Source organism: Cetorhinus maximus, chromosome 1 (genome assembly GCF_964194155.1).
Source record: "Cetorhinus maximus chromosome 1, sCetMax3.hap1.1, whole genome shotgun sequence".
Classification (NCBI taxonomy): Eukaryota; Metazoa; Chordata; class Chondrichthyes; order Lamniformes; family Cetorhinidae; genus Cetorhinus; species Cetorhinus maximus.
The window spans coordinates 43,063,496-43,083,593 of NC_135879.1; the positions used below are offsets into that span (position 1 = coordinate 43,063,496).

General features: G+C 39.2%; 1 protein-coding gene across 5 annotated transcripts in view; it reads right to left on the minus strand.

The window, feature by feature from the left end:
* The window catches only part of rapgef2b (Rap guanine nucleotide exchange factor 2b), a 534,998-nt gene that overhangs the window by 293,464 nt on the left and 221,436 nt on the right, over positions 1–20,098 (minus strand). For all 5 annotated transcript variants that reach the window (XM_078540424.1, XM_078540432.1, XM_078540414.1 and 2 more), the window contains one exon: positions 916–991. In XM_078540424.1, coding sequence (XP_078396550.1) covers positions 916–991 — 76 coding nt within the window. The remainder of the gene's footprint in view (positions 1–915; positions 992–20,098) is intronic.

Below are 20,098 nucleotides of genomic sequence, written 5' to 3' on the forward strand. Positions count from 1 at the left end.
TTCGGATAATTCCATGGTCAGTAATGTTCACAAGTCAAGAAATTTTAAGAGGCCACTAAAGTAAGCGACAGGACAAAAATTAACTTGGAAAAACATTTACGTGAGAAAATCTAATTTTGGATTTGGATTAGAGGTGATTATTTTATTCATGAGCCATCCTAAAATTATGTAACCAAGCTGATGACATTGAATTCTTTATTTAAAAAAGAATGAGTAAATGTCCCTGAATTACCATTTTTTGAAGAAAAAAATAAGTTCCAACAGGATTACAGCTAGCTTAAACATATTTTTCAAATTGGTGGACTATTTGTCATAATTGCTAGGAATATCAAGTAGTTACCACAATGTGGCAAAGTAATGAATATCAATTCTCTCCACTTTCAGGTCTTCTCTTCAATACTCCATTATATCACTTGCGAGTAAACACTCAGGAGAACAAATGAGTGACACATTCCAAGGCCTTTGATAACAGTATGCAATTCATGCTGATGAGAAGGAGATGCACAATATTGGCCAGGAAGGAGGAAGCGTTTTCTTTGTGTAAACAAAACAATCAACATGAAAAATTCATTACGCAATGAATTGAAAGTACGAATCCATATCCAATCACCGTGTAGCATAGCACACCAACCTGCTGCATCAGGCCCCTTACAATTACACACAATTTAAAATTTGATTTAAAAAGAACATGATACCACACAATAAAATCTTAAACGAAAAGATTAAGATCAGCATTCAGTAGAATAAACATCTGAATAGATTTAGCTCAAACTGTTAGAATAAAGAAGTTCAATGGTCACACTCTTGCCTCTGAATCAGAAAGTACTAAAGGAGTGCTGCACTGTCAAGGGCACTTTCTTCAGGTAAGCCAAAGAACTTCATTTTCTGCAATCACTATTAAACGATGAAGCTTACCACAATCATTTCTGAAGGCTCTAGCACAATACATTCGCAGCCACGTCTCAAACTTCCTGCTGATCGCTTGCCAAAACTAAAAGAAAAGAAAGGTATGTTAATATTTAAACAATAAGTGATCAAATAATGATGCATGAGGAAGCATTTGCACTTACATTTACAAATAATTTTGACACAGCTATCCTGTTAAGATGGAATTACCTGATACAAAACTACCACTAAAAGTACAAATAAAAATTGTAAGCAAGTCAAATGAAAATCCATTCTCACCTTCAACTTTAAAAAAAAAACTAAGCTAACCACATGTGCTTATTTTTACATCATATCAGCTCTGGTATGTACTACAGAACTAGCCTAAAGAGTATCAGCCCATGCATTCACAAAGGTAGACACAATTTCTAAGACAGTATGATTGATTCAGTACAACATCTGTTACTGCTCAATCAGAATACTCACCAGGAGCCTAAACAGGGTGCGCCTCTTCAGATAGCCACTGTATAATTAACATTATACATCAATTTCTGTGCTAAGTTAATATTGCTTAATAAAGTGCTATTATCTTTCCACACCACTCTCTTATTTGTATAGAGATGTTTTTTCAAAGTATTCACAAACAATACCCCACATCCAATTGTTTGTTTTAGAACTAAACCTCAAAAGTATACAGATGCAGAGAAGTTTTTCATTAAGTTCAAAAGTAGATTTCAGCTACATAAAAAGAGATGGCAATTATGGCTATTTCCCAAAGTCTGGAACTAACATTTGATAAACTGACCATTGGGTAACTACCCATTTACATGAGGCCAAGACAGGAACTGTTCTCAATTACTTTTAATGAAACCCCTAAGGTACACTTTAACCTTAAATACAAGAAAATGTTTGGGTTCTAATTGAAGGATTAAACAAAGAAAATTTTAATAAACAGAATTGCCTTGTTATCAATTTGTACGATCTTCTGTAATATGCTGGAATATGTTAATACATTTGTAAATTTGAAAAACATTCTTTGCTACAGAGAAACTGAAACCAGTAATATATCATGTAAAATTATGCAACTTTAAAACTTTGATAGCTATTCTTAATAGCTAGAGAGTTTCTCAAAACTAGGGTTTGTTTTAAGCTGTATTAATTGCTTCAAACGGGAGGGTAATTTTTGTTTGTCTTTTTCCTTTACATAGAAAAACATCATTAACCACAGGATAATCTCAATTACAAAAATGCTTGGGTCACCCACTAAGCTTCTCCAGCGATATCATCAACAGGATATGCTTCCTAATATCCAGTGCCTCCATGATAAAACAGTGCAACTGATAGCAGCTCTGAAGCTGCCAGCCCTGGGAAACTAGAATACAGGTAAGGAGTTTGAACTCCCTCCCACCCCTACTGTGAACTACAATTGCACAGGAGTTCCCTCACAAGAACAGCCTAGTTAAGTGCATCACTCACTGAAAAAAAAATTTCTCCAGATTAGTATTTTCTTCTCTAAGTACTCGTCTCAGACTTTCATTGTGCTTTAAGCAATAAGCCAGTAAGTTTTAGCTAAAGTTGACAGTGTTCACAAATAAACCAAGAAATTCTAATTTATTAAATATGTTAAGGATTTATCTCAAAAGAAAATCAGACCAACATATATAATAATTGCCTACAAACAAGTTACTAAGGCTCACAGATCACAAAATTTCAACCAACTAATTTAGGTCTTGAGAACTTCTTTTAGAAAAATATTTGAGGTAATTAGTCACCGAGTCACTTACAAGTCCTAGGAACAGGAGCAAGCATTCAGTGGATCTCCCACCCCCAACTGAGGCAGACTGGAAAAATTTATCAATTTTGCTTCAAATTTCCACCCCTCCATCACTTTCACATGGTCCATTTCTGACACTTCTCTTTCCTTTCTTGACCTCTGTGTCTCAATTTCTGATGATAGACTGTCCACCAATATTCATTACAAGCCCATCGACTCCCACAGCTAACTTGGCTGCAGCTCCTCACACCCTGCTTCCTGTAAGGACTCCATCCCATTCTCTCAGTTCCTTCACCTCCGTCGCATCTGTTCCGATAATGCCACTTTCCAGAACAGTGCTTCTGACATGTCTTCCTTCTTCCTTAACCGAAGTTTCCCACCCACGGTGGTTGACAGGGCCCTCAACCATGTCCAACCCATCTCCTGCACCTCTGCCCTCAGACCTTCCTCTCCCTCCCAGAACCATGATAACCCCTTGTCCTCACTTATCACCCCACCAGCCTCTGCACTCAAAGGATTATCCTCCACCATTTCTGCCAACTCCAGCATGATGCCACCACCAAACACATCTTCCCTTCACCCCCCGTCAGCATTACGTAGGGACTATTCCTTCCATGGTCCACTCCTCCATCACCCCCAACACCTCAACCCCCTCCCACGGCACCTTCCCATGCAATCACAAAAGGTGCAACACCTGGCCCTTTACTTCCCCCCTCCTCACCATCTAAGGGCCCAAACACTCCTAATGAAGCAGTGCTATATTTACACTTCCCTCAATTTGGTCTACTGCATTCACTGATCCCAATGTGGTCTCCTCTACATTGGAGAGCCCAAACGCAGACTGGGTGACCGCTTTGCAGAACACCTTCAGTCTGTCCACAAGTATGACCCAGGCCTTCCTGTCACTTACCATTTCAACATCCCATCCTGCTCTCATGCCCACATGTCCGTCCTTGGCCTGCTGCAATGTTCCAGTGAAGCTCAACACAAACTGGAGGAACAGCACTTCATCTTCCAATTAAGCGCTTTACAGCCTCCCGGACTTAACATTGAGTTCAACAAGTTCAGACCATGAACTCTCTCCTCCATCCCCACCCCTTTTTGATCCAGTCCCCTTTTTTTCTATATTAATCTTTATTTTTTAATTTAAATTTATTTTTTCCCACTTATTTTAATTATTTAAAAAATTTATTTCCATTTTCATTCATTGTTTTATCCCCAACTTTTAGCCTTTACAATCTTTTTTCCCCCTACCCCACCCCCCACTAGGGCCATCTGTCACTTTTCACCACATTTCTACTTCCCTTTAGCCCTGAAGAAGTCATACAGTCTCGAAACGGCAACTCTGTCTTTCTCTCCACAGATGCTGTCAGACCTGCTGAGTTTTTCCAGCATTTTTGTTTTTGTCCCAAAAATGCCATGTTGCCATGGAGATGGGTAATGGGGGCTAGGGGATTCCTCCAGTTTAATATATCTGTGTTGGTATGCTCACAGAAAACAAGTAGTTCAGCTTGAAGACAGACAGAGAGAGAGAGAGAAAGACACACACACACACACACACACACACACACACACACAGAGACAGGGTCTGCCAGGAGCTGTGAAGCAGTGGGAACCACAGCAAAGAAACAAAACGGGTGTTTCTGTTTCAAAAGTCACGATACACAAATGCAGTGAAGCCCAAGCACAGTCGCGAGGTTTTAAGGTCAATTAGCCAAAAATTAACGGAAGGGTTCCCATGAAAACTTGTACCTCAGAGAAGCTGGAACACTCAGGAGAAATCAAAGTGAATTCCAGAGAGCTGTGGTACACTTGGTATGCTTCCAGAAAGGGAGAAGTGGACGAACCCTTAAGATCCCGTAATGTATAAGGGAACTCTTACGGGAATTAGGCAGTAAAAGGGAACCGGATTAATAAGTCTTGACAAACTATAGTGTTAAGACAGTGGTGCTTGCTTGGTTTATTTTTTGTTATATACAGTAAAGATTGCTTTAGTATAGAAAATGTGAAATCTTGTGGCATGGTTCGTTCCGTTAACCACTGGGTGCTAGAACTTTTCTCTAAGTGTTAACAGTCTCTACAAGATTGTAACAAGTTGGACAGGACTGTTCCACATGCCTGTGCCTCCTCAATACAGTCAAGAGTCAGGGCCTAACAGAGACATTGTTTCTTGGATGTGTTACAAGGTTATGTCCCTTTATTTTTGAAAATATGATTTTTCAATTTCCAACTGACTGGAAATTTTGCAATATGAACTGAGACAGAGCAAACTACTTAAAACACAAGACCACATTCCAAGGTAGATGTGAGAAACAAACAAATCACCATTAGGGAATTGTGAAGAGAGACATTTCCTATAATCCAGATAACCATCAAAACTCGTAACTGTCTAAGGAAGAGACATTAAAAATGCAAAGTATTGGACCTTGAAACAATGGCTGCCACAGCCAACCCCACCCAAAATCTGTTATGAATACAAAATGGGTGAAGTCTTTCAAGGCAAGGCTGCCAGCCACTAGAGAGAGATTACAAGTGATATAGGTGGTGTCAAGAAACTTTTCAGTAGAGGAAACAAGCTGAGGGCTTTCACTCCCTCCATGTCTCTCTTTTGGAATAAGCGTGCAGGCCTGTTCGAGAAGCCAATTCTACCAGTAACCTACCGGCGAACCAAGATCTCAGAATAATTGCAACATCTTCTACATCTGACCGCAACCAAGAAACCAACTAACATAAATCGGCCACAACGTTTAAAATCTACACTTCAAAGACAATCAAAGGACACTCAATTGTATATTCTTTTACCTTTCTTTTAAACTGGACTATATCTCCCCTTACTTGTGTGTGGGCCCGAATGCAGGAGGGCCGAATGCTTGACGTTGCATTTTTATTATTTTTCTCAGATTAAGTGGTTAATAAACTTGTTCTTAGATTCAAGAAAACTTTGTTTGATTAGTTCCTTATTGCTCACAGCTTAAATAGTTAAATACATTATGATTTTGAAAAGGCATATACTCGTAAAAAAGAAACTTAAAACTTTTGTTGTGACAAACTAAGGAAGTTGAATGGAGGGGAGTCAGTTCGCCCTTCTCACCTGGTCCTAACAGATAGCTCTGGCTACAAGTTCGACATGTAGGCATCACATGCCCCATGCGCTAACCACTAATCCACTAAGTCGCCAAAAGCTGTGGTTTAGGCCCTCCTCTTTGTTCTGTTCTTTTTTGAACTCTATTCATCTAATTATTTCCAGCGCTGATAAACAATTATATTTGAAACATTAACTTACCATGTTCTGTCATAAAGAACTTACCATGTGGAGATGTTTTCTCCACGTGTACTGGGCAATTTGCTGACTGTTCTCATAATTTTCTGGTTTTATTACCAATACAAAGTAGTTGTTGCTTGATGCTTTGCAGTGACCGGACTGGTTTAGCACCAGGTTTACTACAACTTCCTACAGTTTCAACCATAGCTATTTCAATGTCATTCATAGAATGTAGATAGTGACGCTAGCAGAGCTGTTGTATTGGAATTAATATTTAAAAATTAATGAAGCTCTACCACATTCCCTGCCACCTACACTGGGCACTTTGGTGTTAACATGGTTTGCCTGCTAAATGATGTAGATGGTAAAAACAAGTCATCGTTCTCAAAATAACCTGTCCTTCAAAACGGCCCAATCATAACTTAAAAAAAACTTCTCATTTTATTATAATGTGAACGGTAAAAGAAAACCTTGTGTTTGTGTGTGTGTGTGTGTGTGTGTGAGTAAGTTCAGTTTCTGTTTGTGTGTTTTATGTGTCCTGTTTGATTTTGTGTGTCTGTGCTCCAGTGTTCAGTATCTGTCACTGAGTGGATGTTGGAAGCGTTAAATCCAATTGTGTTGTGCTCTTGTGCTGTAAGAGAGATAAATAGAGAGAAAGAGAGAGAGATTGGGTCTTTTGTCTCTTTGATTTACTCTGTGCATTTGCAAGGCAGTGTCTGTGTTACTTAAAAGTTGTTTAACCCCTTGTGGTCTGTTTCTGCATTTGGTTTTAAATCAGTTGGTTATTTAATGTGTTTCAAAAGCTGTATTCGTTTTTCAATTGGTTTAAGTGAGAAAGAAGTTATGATAACATGAATATTGGGCTGTAAAAAAAAATTGTATTCTTTGTTCTGAGAGAGAAAGAGATATAGGGGGTCCTCTCCCTTGCTGTATGAGATTCCTGTCAGGTTTAAATTTTGTCTGAAGTTAGCATGTTGTATTGTGAAAATTTACCTTTTTCTTGAGTTCCTACTTACAAGTGTTTCAAAAGGTACCCTGAAGAAAGAAGACTTTGAGAACCCAGGACTGAAGTTATTTTCTTCTATTTCTTTGTAAAACATATGCTATATTCATTGATTTGAGTTGATAAAGTTATTGTGGAGACAGAGTTGGAAGCTTCCAAAAGGAGTGTGAGTGAAATAAAGATTTTGTGTGGCTGAGTATGTTTTAAATTTTGCCTGAAATTGTGATTTTTATAGCAGTAAGTTTCACTACTTTTGAGCTAAAGTGAATTTTACAATGGGAACTGTGATCCATCTTAAAGGGGATAAGTAACTGAAATGGAGTAGGTGCTGGAAGTCATAGATTTGAATTGGAATTTCTGATCAAAGTTGCAATTTGAATGGAATTTTGTTTTGTTAAGTATGTGGGAATTTTATTCTGGATGTAATTCACACATGAATTAGAGATTGGGAAAGAAAACACTCAAACCGTGTATTTTAAGCTCAGGCTGCAGGAAAAACAAAGGATCATTTGACAAAAGGGATTTAAAAGGTGAATTAGAACAATTTGGGAATATGAGGGGTTTTTTAATACAAAAGGGGGGTCTGAATTTTGGAAAAGGAGTTTAACTTTGTTTAAAGGGAAGACCTCTCATTAACTGTAAATTTGTACATAACCTAAGTCTGACCTGTAGAGGCAGGAACAAGTCAAACCAAGGACACACAGGGACATAGGATGGGACGCATCCTGTGGCTGATTTTTGATTGGAGCAGGGTGGATAGATTATGGGGACAAAGGTGGTGGGGGGGGGGGGGTGAAATTATGCTGGGGCAAGTGGTGGAAAAAGGAGCAAGGGATTTGTGTGTGTTGGAGGGTCAGAATGTAAATGTCAGAGGAGGGGTGCACACATACTGCTGTGTCCATATCACCTGAATAAGTTTAGCTGACCGGTATGTGGGTTTGAATCAGAAGGCACACAGCCTATCAACTACACTCTGTCAGTGATGGCTCACAGCCATGTTCCGCCCCATACGAGGATAATGGGACATATTGTGTCACCACTAGTGCAAGTCAATGTAGGGTACATAATGATACCTGGTGCCCCATTTAATATTCGGCCCTTTGTTTTAAACCCCAGATAGAGGTTACAATTTCACATGAAAGGATAATCCCTATCCTGGGCACACCCCAATAAATCTCACTGAGAGTGGTACTTGACCAAGCCTCGAAGAATACATATCCTATTTTGGGTATGATATCCTGATCCTATTTTGGGTATGATATCCTGCTACTACCCGATCATTTGACAAAGCTGACAAAGTATATGGAGCTTTCACAAAAACATTATTATGAGATCGGGGGATAACTACCCTGCCTTGATGGGATATTGACCTCAATATCAAAGTTCCCCCTTGGATTCAAATTGCATCACATATGTTAGTAATTGTATAGTTGATTATGGTGTGTCTACTTATACTATCATGTAAACTAAAACTTAAAGCAAAAAGGGTGAAATTGGAAGGATTATTTAGAAGGGGATTTGAGGTGATGGATTTAAATGTATAGACTCTAAGAAGTGTAAGATTTGGCTGGAACCTGCAATACTTCATCATGGCAGAATATTTCGTCAGCAGCAATATCTCATTTAAGGAATAAATTAGATATAGGATTGGAATCCCCTCTAACTTTGAACTTTATGGAATAAAAAATCCAGACCCATGGACATGTGTTGACCTCACGTTTGGAGCTATAAAACACAAAATCCCAGCTGCAGCCAACAGTAGAGGGCTGGGTACCAAGGGGTTAATTTGGACATTCAGTTTAAAAAAAGTGGCTCATCAAAAGGGTTTAGACATTGACTGATTGCTATCAGAGTGTTTATAGTACCAGGGAAATGACGGATGCAATTAAGAGTCTGATCATCCAACACAATGGCACAAGGAACATCTCATCAATACAATACACTCAAGGAAGGGTGATGCCCCTAAGGTCTGTACCACAATAATAGTTGCAATGTCAGATTCCATAACTATGATTGGTGCCTCTCAGGGAGAGGAATAGGGTCATTCAAACCTTCATCAACCCAGGTGCCAGGTGCTGTTACTGTGGTACCCTCAAGCAGCAGGAGAATTGTTCATACAATGAGAAATGATAATATTTGTCTGCAAAAATGTATTATTTCAACCAGCATGATTTGATGACATTCATCGGGACTATACATGGAATATACGAAGAGGTGCTAACTACTAGATGGGCTCTGAAGAAGAGTCATATGGACTTGAAATGTCAATTCTTTTTCTCTCTCCACAGATGCTGTCAGACCTGCTGAGTTTTTCCAGCATTTTCTGTGTTTGTTTCAGATTTCCAGCAACTGCAGTATTTTATTCTTATCATCAGGGAAATGGTGCTATACACTTATTTCCAGTTTAAGAATTTTCAAAAGGAACTAGAGCTGCTTCGAGGAAGACGCTTCTCAAACTTGGTGAAAATCTTGTGAAAAATTTATGTTGCAAGTTTTAATCAGTACAATGCAAAACAATTAAATGAACAATGATTCTGCTGTTTAATTCTGTTCCCTTAAGCATTCATTTTTTTCACTTTTTAACTGCTATATCAAGTCTGGCCAGCATATAAATTCAAGAGGGGGATAGTGAACAAGATCATATGGGGAGGAGTTTCATCTGTAAAAACACTGAAGGTGGTGAGGAGCCAGAGGAGTGTTTGGCCCAACAATATTGCTAATTTATTGGCACATAATTAATACTGCTGCAAGAACGTTCCAGCTATCTCTATTTTGATAGGCAAGTGTGGACAGTTGCAAATGTTTTTATTCGCAGAAAGGGCAAGGGGATTTTTTTTAAAAGATATGTTTTAGTATCTTGAATGGCAAGGTTGTTCAATGGGTTCTGGATCTCTTCTTCATCCAGCTGGCTTTTTAGATACCTGGGGCAACTTTGGGTTCAGTTTTATATCAAGATGAGGAAAAGCTTAACAATGTGTTGAGAGCATCAGCTACCAGTGTGGTATCTTTAGAGCCATTAGATCATTTTTAACCTATAGCTTCAGCCCTAGCACCTGACGAGTTGTAAAAGGCACAAAACATCCCTGAATTTGTTACAAGGCAATTTTCACACCTAGGCAAAATTAGTTGTATGAAGAACTTAAAGAGTGATAACACGACTGGCAAAAAGGACTCAACACATCAGCTTTCACAAGGCCGTACATCACTTACACGAATAAATCCAGATTTTTACGATCATTTAAATGCTTTATCCATTTTCATCATTAAATTAACAAGGACAGCTATCTTGGGAAAAGATAGTGCACAGAGATTTTCCCTTGAATTAATAACTGATGTAATATGGGGTCAGTAGGGTTGGCTGGGAAATGGTGAGTGTGATTGATGGTGGGGGCCTCGTGGAGAGCAAGTCCGCTTGAAGCATCTGACTGGATGACATTTCAGCCTTGTTTTTGCACTGCCATCTTAGAACATTCTAATATTTTGAGAAGTTCTTCTCCAGAATTGGCATTATCCTAGACAACTGGAAATTAAAACGAAAAACAATTTTTAAAAGGCCAAATGCACTACTGTTATCAATATCCAAAGGTTGTGTTTACTTAAACATTAGGGTTTATGTGGATACTTGGCTTCATATCATGATCCAACAGTGCAAGATCTAACAGTTGAGTTAAAATGCATTTCCCTGTTGCTTAGCTCTTAAAAAAATATCTAGGTACATCAAAACATGCGTTCTCTTTTTATCTTGCCTTGTACCAATCCAAGCTGATGACAAGCAACTTATGCTGAAGCTTCTTTCTAAGGAACTCTTATTACCAACAACCAAGTTATGCAAGAGCATCTCAGGTTGACTTCTTGAAGAGAAGCAAATAGTTTTGACTTCGAATACGCCATTGGGGTGCCACTGATACATGCCCACATCTTGCCACAGTGATCGTGCAGAAATGCAGGCAAACCGTTCACATTTTTTTCTGTCAGAAATTAAGCATACTCAGATCACATATACTGAGAGTTAGGTATAATTTAGATGGCAGTGCCACCGTGATAAATGGGGTGATTTCAAACAAATCTAGCAACTCAATGGGCATCCATGAAGTGCTGTGAGCCATCAGCAGCAGCAGAATTATATACGAACATGATATGTAACTTCATGGCCTGGCATATCCTCACTCTACCATTACCATCAAGTCAGGTGAGGAACCCTGTTTCAGTGAAGAGTGCAGGGGTACACACCAAGAGCAGCACCAGGCATACCTAAAAATGAGGTGTCAGTGAAGCTACAACACAGGACTATTTGCATGCCAAACAGCTGAAGCAACATGCGCTAGGCAGAGCTAAGTGATCCCACAACCAAAGGATCAGTTCTGAGCTCTGCAGTCCTGCCTCATCCAGTCAAGAAGACCATTAAGCAACTAACTGGAGGACGAGGCTTCACAAATATCTCCATCCTCAATGATGGGGGGAGGCTGAGCACATCAGTGCAAAAGATAAGGCTGAAGCATTTGCAACTACCTTCAGCCAGAAAATCTGCATGGATGACCCATCTTGTCCTCCTCTGGAGGTCCCAACATTACAGATACCAGTCTTCAGGCAATTCGATTCACTCCACGTGATATCAAGAAATGGTTGAAGGCACTGGATACTGCAACGGCTATGAGCCCTGATAACATTCCAGCAATAGTACAGAAGGAATGTGCTCTAGAATTAACCGTGCACCTGGTCAAGATGTTCCAGGACAGTTGCAACGTGGCATCTACCCGACAATATGGAAAATTGCCCAGGTATGCCTGTCCACAGAAAGCAAGAAAATCCATCTGGCCAATTACTGCCCCATAAGTCTACTCTCTATCAACAGCAAAGCCATAGAAGGTGTCGCTAACAGTGCTATCAAGCAGCACTTATTCAGCAATAACCTGCTCAGTGACGTTCAGTTTGTGTTCCGCCAAGGCCACTCAGCTTCTAGCTGCATTACAGCCTTGGTCTAAAGAGGGACAAAAGAGCCGAACTCCAGAGGTGAGGTTAGAGTGACTGCCCTTGATATCAAGGCAGCATTTGACTGAGTATGGCATCAAAGAGCCCTAACAAAACTGGACTCAATGGGATTCAGGGGGAAATTCACCACTGGTTGGAGTCATACCTAGCACAAAGGAAGATGGTTGCGGTTGTTGGAGGTCAATCATCTCAGTCTCAGGGCATCACTGCAATAGTTACTCAGGGTAGTGTCCCAGGCCCAAGTACCTTCAGCTGCTTCGCCAATGACCTTCCCCCATAAAATCGGAAGTGGGGATGTTTACTGATCATTGCACAACGTTCAGCACCATTCACGACTCCTTAGATACAGAAGCAGTCTGTGCTCATATGAAACAAGACCTGATCAACATTCAGGCTTGGGCAGATAAATGGCAAGTAACATTTGTACCACACAAGTCCAACCATCTCCCCTTGATACGCAATGGCATTACCATTGCTGAAATTCCCACTATTAATCTCCTAGGGGGTTAGCACTGACCGAAACTGAACTGGACCAGCCATTTACATACTGTGGCTACAAAAGTAGGTCAGAGGTTGGGGATTTTGCAGTGATTAACTCACCTCCTGACTTCCCAGAGCCTGTCCATCGTCTACAAGACACAAGTCAGGAGTGTGATGAAATACTCTCCACTTACTTGGATGAGCGCACCTCCAACAACACTCAAGAAGCTCGGCACCATCCAGGACGAAGCAGCCTGCTTGATTGGCACCCCATCCACCACCTTAAAAACATTCACTCCCTCCACCACTGATGCAAAGTGGCAGCAAAGTGATACATCTACAAGATGCATTACAGTAGCTCATCAGTGCTCCTCCAATAGCACCTGCCAAACCTGCGACCTCTTCCACCTAGAGAGACAAGGACAGCAGATGCATGGGAACACCACCACCTAGAAGTTTCCCTTCAAACCACACACCATCCTGACTTAGAAATACATTGCTGTTCCTTCACAGTCGCTGAATCAAAATCCTGGAACTCCCTCCTTACATCAAATGGACTGGAGCGGTTCAAGAAGGCGCCTCACCACCACCTTCTCAAGGGCAACTCGGGATGGGCAATAAATGCTGACCCAGCCAGCGACACCCACATCTCGTGAAAGAACAAAAAGTGTGGCTTAGGCCCAAGTCAGGAGAATGTGAGACAACAGTGTTCTTTCTAGGTACTGGCTGTTATACAGGACCTGCTCGAATCACAGAATTGATAGCTCTGTTCAGCTGAAACTGATAAACTAAGAGCTGCCTTGCAAAATAAAGGCCCTTGACCTGAAACATTAACTCTGTTTCTCTCTCCACAGGTGTTGCCAGACTTATTTCTAGCATTTTCTGTTTTTATTTCAGATTTCCAGCATCCACAGTATTTTGCTTTTGTTTTAACAGTGATTTGTCTGCAAACCTATACCTATATTTGAAATAGGTGTGTCACTGCTACTAATGTTCATTTTTGTGGACGGATTTATACTTACAGTTTCTAGCCTATTCATTCCCTTTCCCAACATCTGTTCCTGCCCAATTCTTAAACTTCAATAATTATCGTCTACCATATCATCTCTAGTTTACATTCCGTATTTGTTGGCCGAGATGAAAACTTCAACTATTGAAATAGGTGAAAGGTGTGGGTGACACTTGACACTAGTTTCCCTCTTATGAATTTATTCTTACAATCACTGATTAAAGTTGATTTTAAGGAGTTTGCGTTTTTTAATTCATATTCGATTTTTGTCTTGTCTTCCCTCTAGTGCCTTTTCAACATATAGAATCAAAAAATATTGGATAAAAAAAAAATTAAAAGCTGATCTATTTAATCTGAATTTTAATAGTATAAAACAAAAGATTTCAGAATAAGCTGGCATACAAAATACCCATCTAATTTAAAAACGTGCTCATAGATGGTTCTTAATGATATGTATGTAAATACACAAAATATATAAAGTTGGGGAAGTTCAGGTACAGGTAACCGATTAGACATATGACATCATAGTGAAAATTGAGACATGGCTCAAAAAAAGGGCAGGTTTAAGTATTAAATATTCCTGAATAAAAGGTATTCAGAAAAAATAGGGAAAAAATGAAAGGAGGAGGGGTGGTAATACTGATCAAGGAGAATATTAGAGCACTGGAGAGAGATGATGTCCTAGAGGGGTCAGAACACAATCTACTTGGCTAGAATTAAGAAACAATAGAAATCCCAATACACCACTGAATGTATTCTGTCAGCTACCAACTAGTGATAAAGATACAGAGGAGCAAATTTGAAGGGAAATTACAAAGAGTTGCAAACAATATAGAGGAGTGATAATGGGGAAAATTAATTATCCTAATATAAATTGGAGTAGCAGTTGCGTAAAGAGAGGGAAAGGATGCATCAGGGCCGTTTATTGATCAGTATGCTTCTGGCCCAAAGGGGAAGGAGGTGTTGTTGGATCTGGTTCTAGGGAATGAGGTAGGTCAAGTAAAGGAAGTGTGAGTAGGGGAGCACTTAGTGAACAGTGATCACAGTACCATAAGGTTTAGGCTAGCTAGGGAAAAAGGCACAGAGCAACCGAGAGGAGCGCCAATTTCAATGGGGAGAGAACAGATCTGGTCCAGGTGAATTGGAGACTAGGATTGTCAGGCAAAGCTGTAACAGAACAATGGGCTGCCTTTAAAGAGAAGATTCCCATGAGGGAGAAAAGGTAGACAGGCAAAGCCCGAATTCCTTGGATGACAAGAGATAGAGTAAGATGAAGCAGAAAAAGGGCACTCCTGGCAGACGTCAGGTTGATAATATAATGAGGAACAGGTTGAATATAGAAAGTTCAGAGGAGTAAATAAAAATGGAAATAAGGGAAGCAAAGAGACAGTATGAGAAGAGACTGCCAACTAACATCAAAGGGAATCCAAAAGTCTTCAATGAGCATATTAATAGCAAAAGGGTAACAACAGGAAGAGTGGTTATTGAGGGACGAATTGGGGATCTACAAAAGGAGGTAGAGGGCATGCCTGAGGTACAAAACATGTGTTTTGTATTTGTCTTTACCAAAGAAGAAGATGCATAGCGAAAGGGAAGAGGTGATTGAGACGTTGATGAAGAGGAGTTATTGAAAAGACGGCTGTGCTTAAATTTGGTAAGCCACTAGACTGGATGGGATGCGTCCCAGGATACTGAGGGAAGAAAGGGAGGGAATTCTGGAGGCACTAGCAATAATCTTCCATACTCCCCTAGATACAGGAGTGGTACCAGGGGACTGAAAAATTGCAAATGTTACACCCTTGTTCAAAAAAGTGTGTAAGGATAAGCCTAGCAACCACAGGCTGGTCAGTTTAACCTCAGTGGAGGGAAAGCTTTAAGAAACGAAAATCCAGGACAAAATTAACAGTCACTCAGGCAAGTGTAGATTAATTAAAGAAAGCTAGCACGGGTTTGTTAAAAGCCAATTGTGTTTAACTAACTTGATTGTGTTTTTTGATGAGATAACAGAGGGAGAAGTGCCACATAATAGTCTTGCCAGCAAAGTTGAAGCCCTTGGAATAAAAGGGGACAGTGGTAGAATGGATACAAAATTTGCACTGGAAGAAGGTATGCAGTGGGGTTCCCCAGGTACTAGGTCCACTGCTTTTCTTGATATACGTTAATGGCTTTGATTTGGATGTACAGGGTACAATTTCAAAGTTTGCAGATGACACAAAAATTTCAAGTATTATGAACTGTGAGGACGATAGTGATAAACTTCAAGAGCTCATAGGTGAGATGGTGGATACTTGGGGGATGAAAGTTAATGCAGCGAAGTGTGACATGGTACACTGTGTGGTAGAGAGAATGCAGAGGTGGCAAATAAATATAAAACAAAGAGTGCAATTCTAAAGAGGGGTGCAGGAACAGAGAGACTTGGGGGATATATGCGCACAAATTATTGAAGATAGCAGAGCAGGTTAGGAAGTGGTTCCACAGATGGGGGCAGAATTTTGCCCTCATCAAGTGGGCTTAGCAGGGGCGGTCGGGAAACCAATCCCCACCACCTGAATACAAGTAAATACTCAATTATTATACAGTTTTTAGATATGACTGGAGTATGTAAATATACTCAAATGATTTCTTTTCAAAAACCATACAAACATCCTTGTATTGTTTGAAAACTATCTGGTTCCATTTAATTTTACTTACATTCTTGGAATTCCTGTCATTAATGAGAATTTTTTATCTTTGTAAACATTATCATGAAACGGCTAATTTTCTGTTGTCTTCAATCTTGATAATCATAAGTCAATGATCAGAAGGTTGCAAAGTAACCCCCTGCCCATTACATCTAATATTCACCAAGTCCACTCCAGTGATTTCTTTGCCTGGACTCACCCAAGTGGAATCTTCCAGTGTCCTTAAATCTCATCAGGTTCCTTCTCTTGGACCAGAAGATGAGCTTTCCCCAGCATTCTGTCTGGTGGTGAACAGAGAACAGCCTTTCCTCTTCTGCTCACAATAGCTACTGCTTTCCTATCTCTTTTTCCCTAATACTCTGTCCAAAGTCTCCGAGACAGTAAGTCTGCAATAGCAAAAACATCTGCCTCTCCCATTTTGTTCAGGTGTTAAACCTGGTTTATGTATTTCAATAGCAATCGACCCAGGCCTCCAGCCCCTATGGTAACCAAACCACACAGGTTTGTTGTTGGGCAGAACTTGTAGCAGGTCACATAATCCTGTTCATTATCCCATTTTAGCTTGAATTAATGAGACAGTTTAAAGCATAACTCTCTTGTAAAACTTCATAATCATAACACATTAATGTCATCCTCTACACAGCACACAGTATGTCTGCACAAAAACAGAATTATTTAAAATAAAAGTCTGCAAATAAGGAACACAGGCAGCAGAATTTTGGATGCCCTCAAGTTTATAGAGGGTAGAATGTGGGGGGTTGGCCAGGAGTATGTTAGAATAGTCAAGTCTGGAAGTAACAGCATGGATTAAGGCTTCAACAGTAGATGAGCTGAGGGGGTGGTAGAGGTGGGTGAATCTATAGAGATGGAAATAGGCAATCTTAGTGGTATTGCGGATGTGTAGTTGGAAGCTCATCTCGGATCAAATATGACACTGAGGTTGTGAAGTATCTAGCTCAGCCTCAGAGAGTTGCCTGGTCTCAGGAATGGGAATTCAATGCTCAAAAATATCCAACCTAGCCACATTTACAAAATAAATATAATGCAATCTATTTTTAGAAACACAAAACCCCAAAACAATGCATTTAATGACTGGGAAATGTAGTTTGTGGCAGGAATCCAAAGACAATAGCTTTTGGTCTTGCCAGTATTGAGTTAGAAGAAATTTCTGTTCATCCAGACAGACAATCGGTCTGTTAATTTAGAGATAATGGTCTCGAGAGTAGTGAGTGTTGGTGGTGAGGTAGAGCTGGATGTCGTCAGCGTACATGTTGAAACTGACGCTGCACTATCTGATGTTGTTGCCAAGGGGCAGTGTGCAGATACGCAATAGGAGGGAGTCAAGGATTGATCTTTGGGAGGATGGGGTGACCAGAGGCGCAGGAGTGAGAAGAAAAGACATTGCAAGTGATCAATTTAAATATTAGTTCAAAGGCTGAACAGGTATGGTATGTATTATCCATAGTGAAATATAGCTCATAGAATTGTCAATATTTTGTTACAAGTTAAGCATTTCAGGGTTATCCACAAACAGTATTAAAATTATAATGCCAGACGTTCAAAAGAAAAACAAATCTGGATTTTTTTTGTGCAAGAATAGAAAATATGTTCAAAGCTCCCAATTAGATTTAAACCAAAGTCATGTCACGCATTGGATGAGATAAAGTGATATTTGAAATATTTCTGAGGTTGCTAAATAAAGTTTACCATTATCTGATTACTGTTCTGTAGTGTACTGAATTGACAATCAGATTTGATGCATATTAAGAATGAAAAATTGTAGTTTACAATATTGTTTGATTCTGTTCTGTTGCTATACAAGGTTTTTGAGACTAATTTGTTAAAACATGTGGTGAAATTTCTCATTTTTATTAAAGGAGAAAGGGAGAAGTGATTTGTGTGGCCTTAATGCAATACGCATATGTTCTCTGTCAATAGAAACAGAATTGTGCATTAAGATAATTCTGTAATAAAAGTAGATGACTGTTAATTTGGAAAACGTTGTGATAATTGGAAGACCAGAGCTAACAAAATGTTATTGTAAAGATAATTGATTTGATTATCCATTTTATTGTATTCCTGGTTACAAATATCAAAAATCTACTACTAATTTACTTCAGTGGGGGCTGGACTCCTGGGAAAGTGGAATGTAGAGGCTCAGGTTAAGGTTAAAGAACTTTAAATAAATAAGTAGTCTATTTCAGCATTTTAGTGACCAAATTTTATGTGGGGAGATTTTGTTATAAGGAACAAGTGTGAATGAACAGAGCAGATGATGCATTCAGAAAGGTCATAGAAATGGATAACCTTTTTTGACTATGTAGGCCACTGCAGCAGCTTTTCAACTGTGCTGTCGTCTGACTTGCTTTGGTCTAGAATTTGGTATGTAACAAAGCACTTCTGCAATCGCAGCACCAATGACTGCGTGCTTGTCAATCCTTAGTGACTAAAACTAATCTCTAAAAATTACTGTGTCAAAAGGGAATGTTGTCCTTTGGAACAGTCAGTTGCCATATTGTTTAAACATTACCAATGAAAAGGAAGGACTGTACTTGCCACATATGTGTACATTCTTTATATAAAGCTCTAGTGATCAAGGCATGATTGGATCTTGGGCATGGAGTACAAAAAGAAGGAAGTTATTATAAACTGGGCTTCATGTCTTCATAAAAGCAAAAAACTGCGGATGCTGGAAATCCAAAACAAAAATAAAAATACCTGGAAAAACTCAGCAGGTCTGGCAGCATGACATCTTTTGACTATCTCCACCTATCACTGGCCCTCTATCCAGCTCCACCTGTCCCCCAACCAGCTTATATTTCACCTCTTTTCTATTTTTACTTAGTTCTGTTGAAGAGTCATACGGACTCGAAACATTAACTGTGTTCCTCTCCACAGATGCTGCCAGGCCTGCTGAGATTTTCCAGGTATTTTTATTTTTTTCATGTCTTTATATATTGTCCACTTCCAGACAGAATTTGGAAGAATGTGAATGCAGTAAGAGAGAGTGCTGAAAAGATTCACAAGATCAGGAATGATGAACTTTTTCTATGTGGATAGGCTGGAGAAGCTGGTGCTGTTCTCCTTGAAGAGAAAAGTAGGAGGAGATTTGATAGAGGTGTTCAAAATCATGAATCTGGACAGAGTAGACATGGAGAAACTGCTCCCATTGGCACAAATAAAAAGCACGGCATTGGAACTAGGTGAGTTGCTCTTGCAGGGACCTAGCACAGACATGATGGGTCAAATGGCCTCCTTCTGTGCTGTAATCATTCTATGATTCTATGACAGAAATATATTTTGTGTGTTCTGTACAACTTGTGAAGATCTCGTGCATGTAAAGTGAATGTGAAGTCAATATGCCTTGAATAATGCAAAAATATTTAACATGTGAACAGCAAAATTTTCAAGTGAAGTTTTCATTATTCATTGAAATTTTTAAAATAAAATATTCATTGAAATTTTTAAAATAAAATATACATTATTAGTCTTGTCATATATAGTCATATTCAATTGAGGTTTTTTAAAAGACAAAAGAAATGGTCAAACACAACAAACTACTTGGTTAAAACGCAAATTAATGACAATATTTTTGCTAAAATGTATACTTCATAGATCCCCGTTTCCTATTGTATTTTAGGAAGGCGCAACAAGTAAAAATAAATACACTTAGGAAAGAACATACTCTCATACACCCCTGGAAAGCCTGGGAAAACCATCTTGGTCACCATAAAAAAAATCTAAACAAGGCTTGTATTGGAATGTTATATATAGAGAAGGGTTCTGCTTAAGTCAGAAATCTTGAGTTAGACTTGCTCAATATACTCATTTTGATTTGATGTGCTAGAATAAGACAGGTTAATACATATACTTTAAAAATATATACAGTACAATAATCCCTTTTATGGTTGGTGAGCCACTTTTATACACACGCACACACAAAACATAATTTCCCTTTTTATTATTGTAGCTCTGTTTTTAAATGCAATTATTACACTGTTTTGCAACCTTGCAT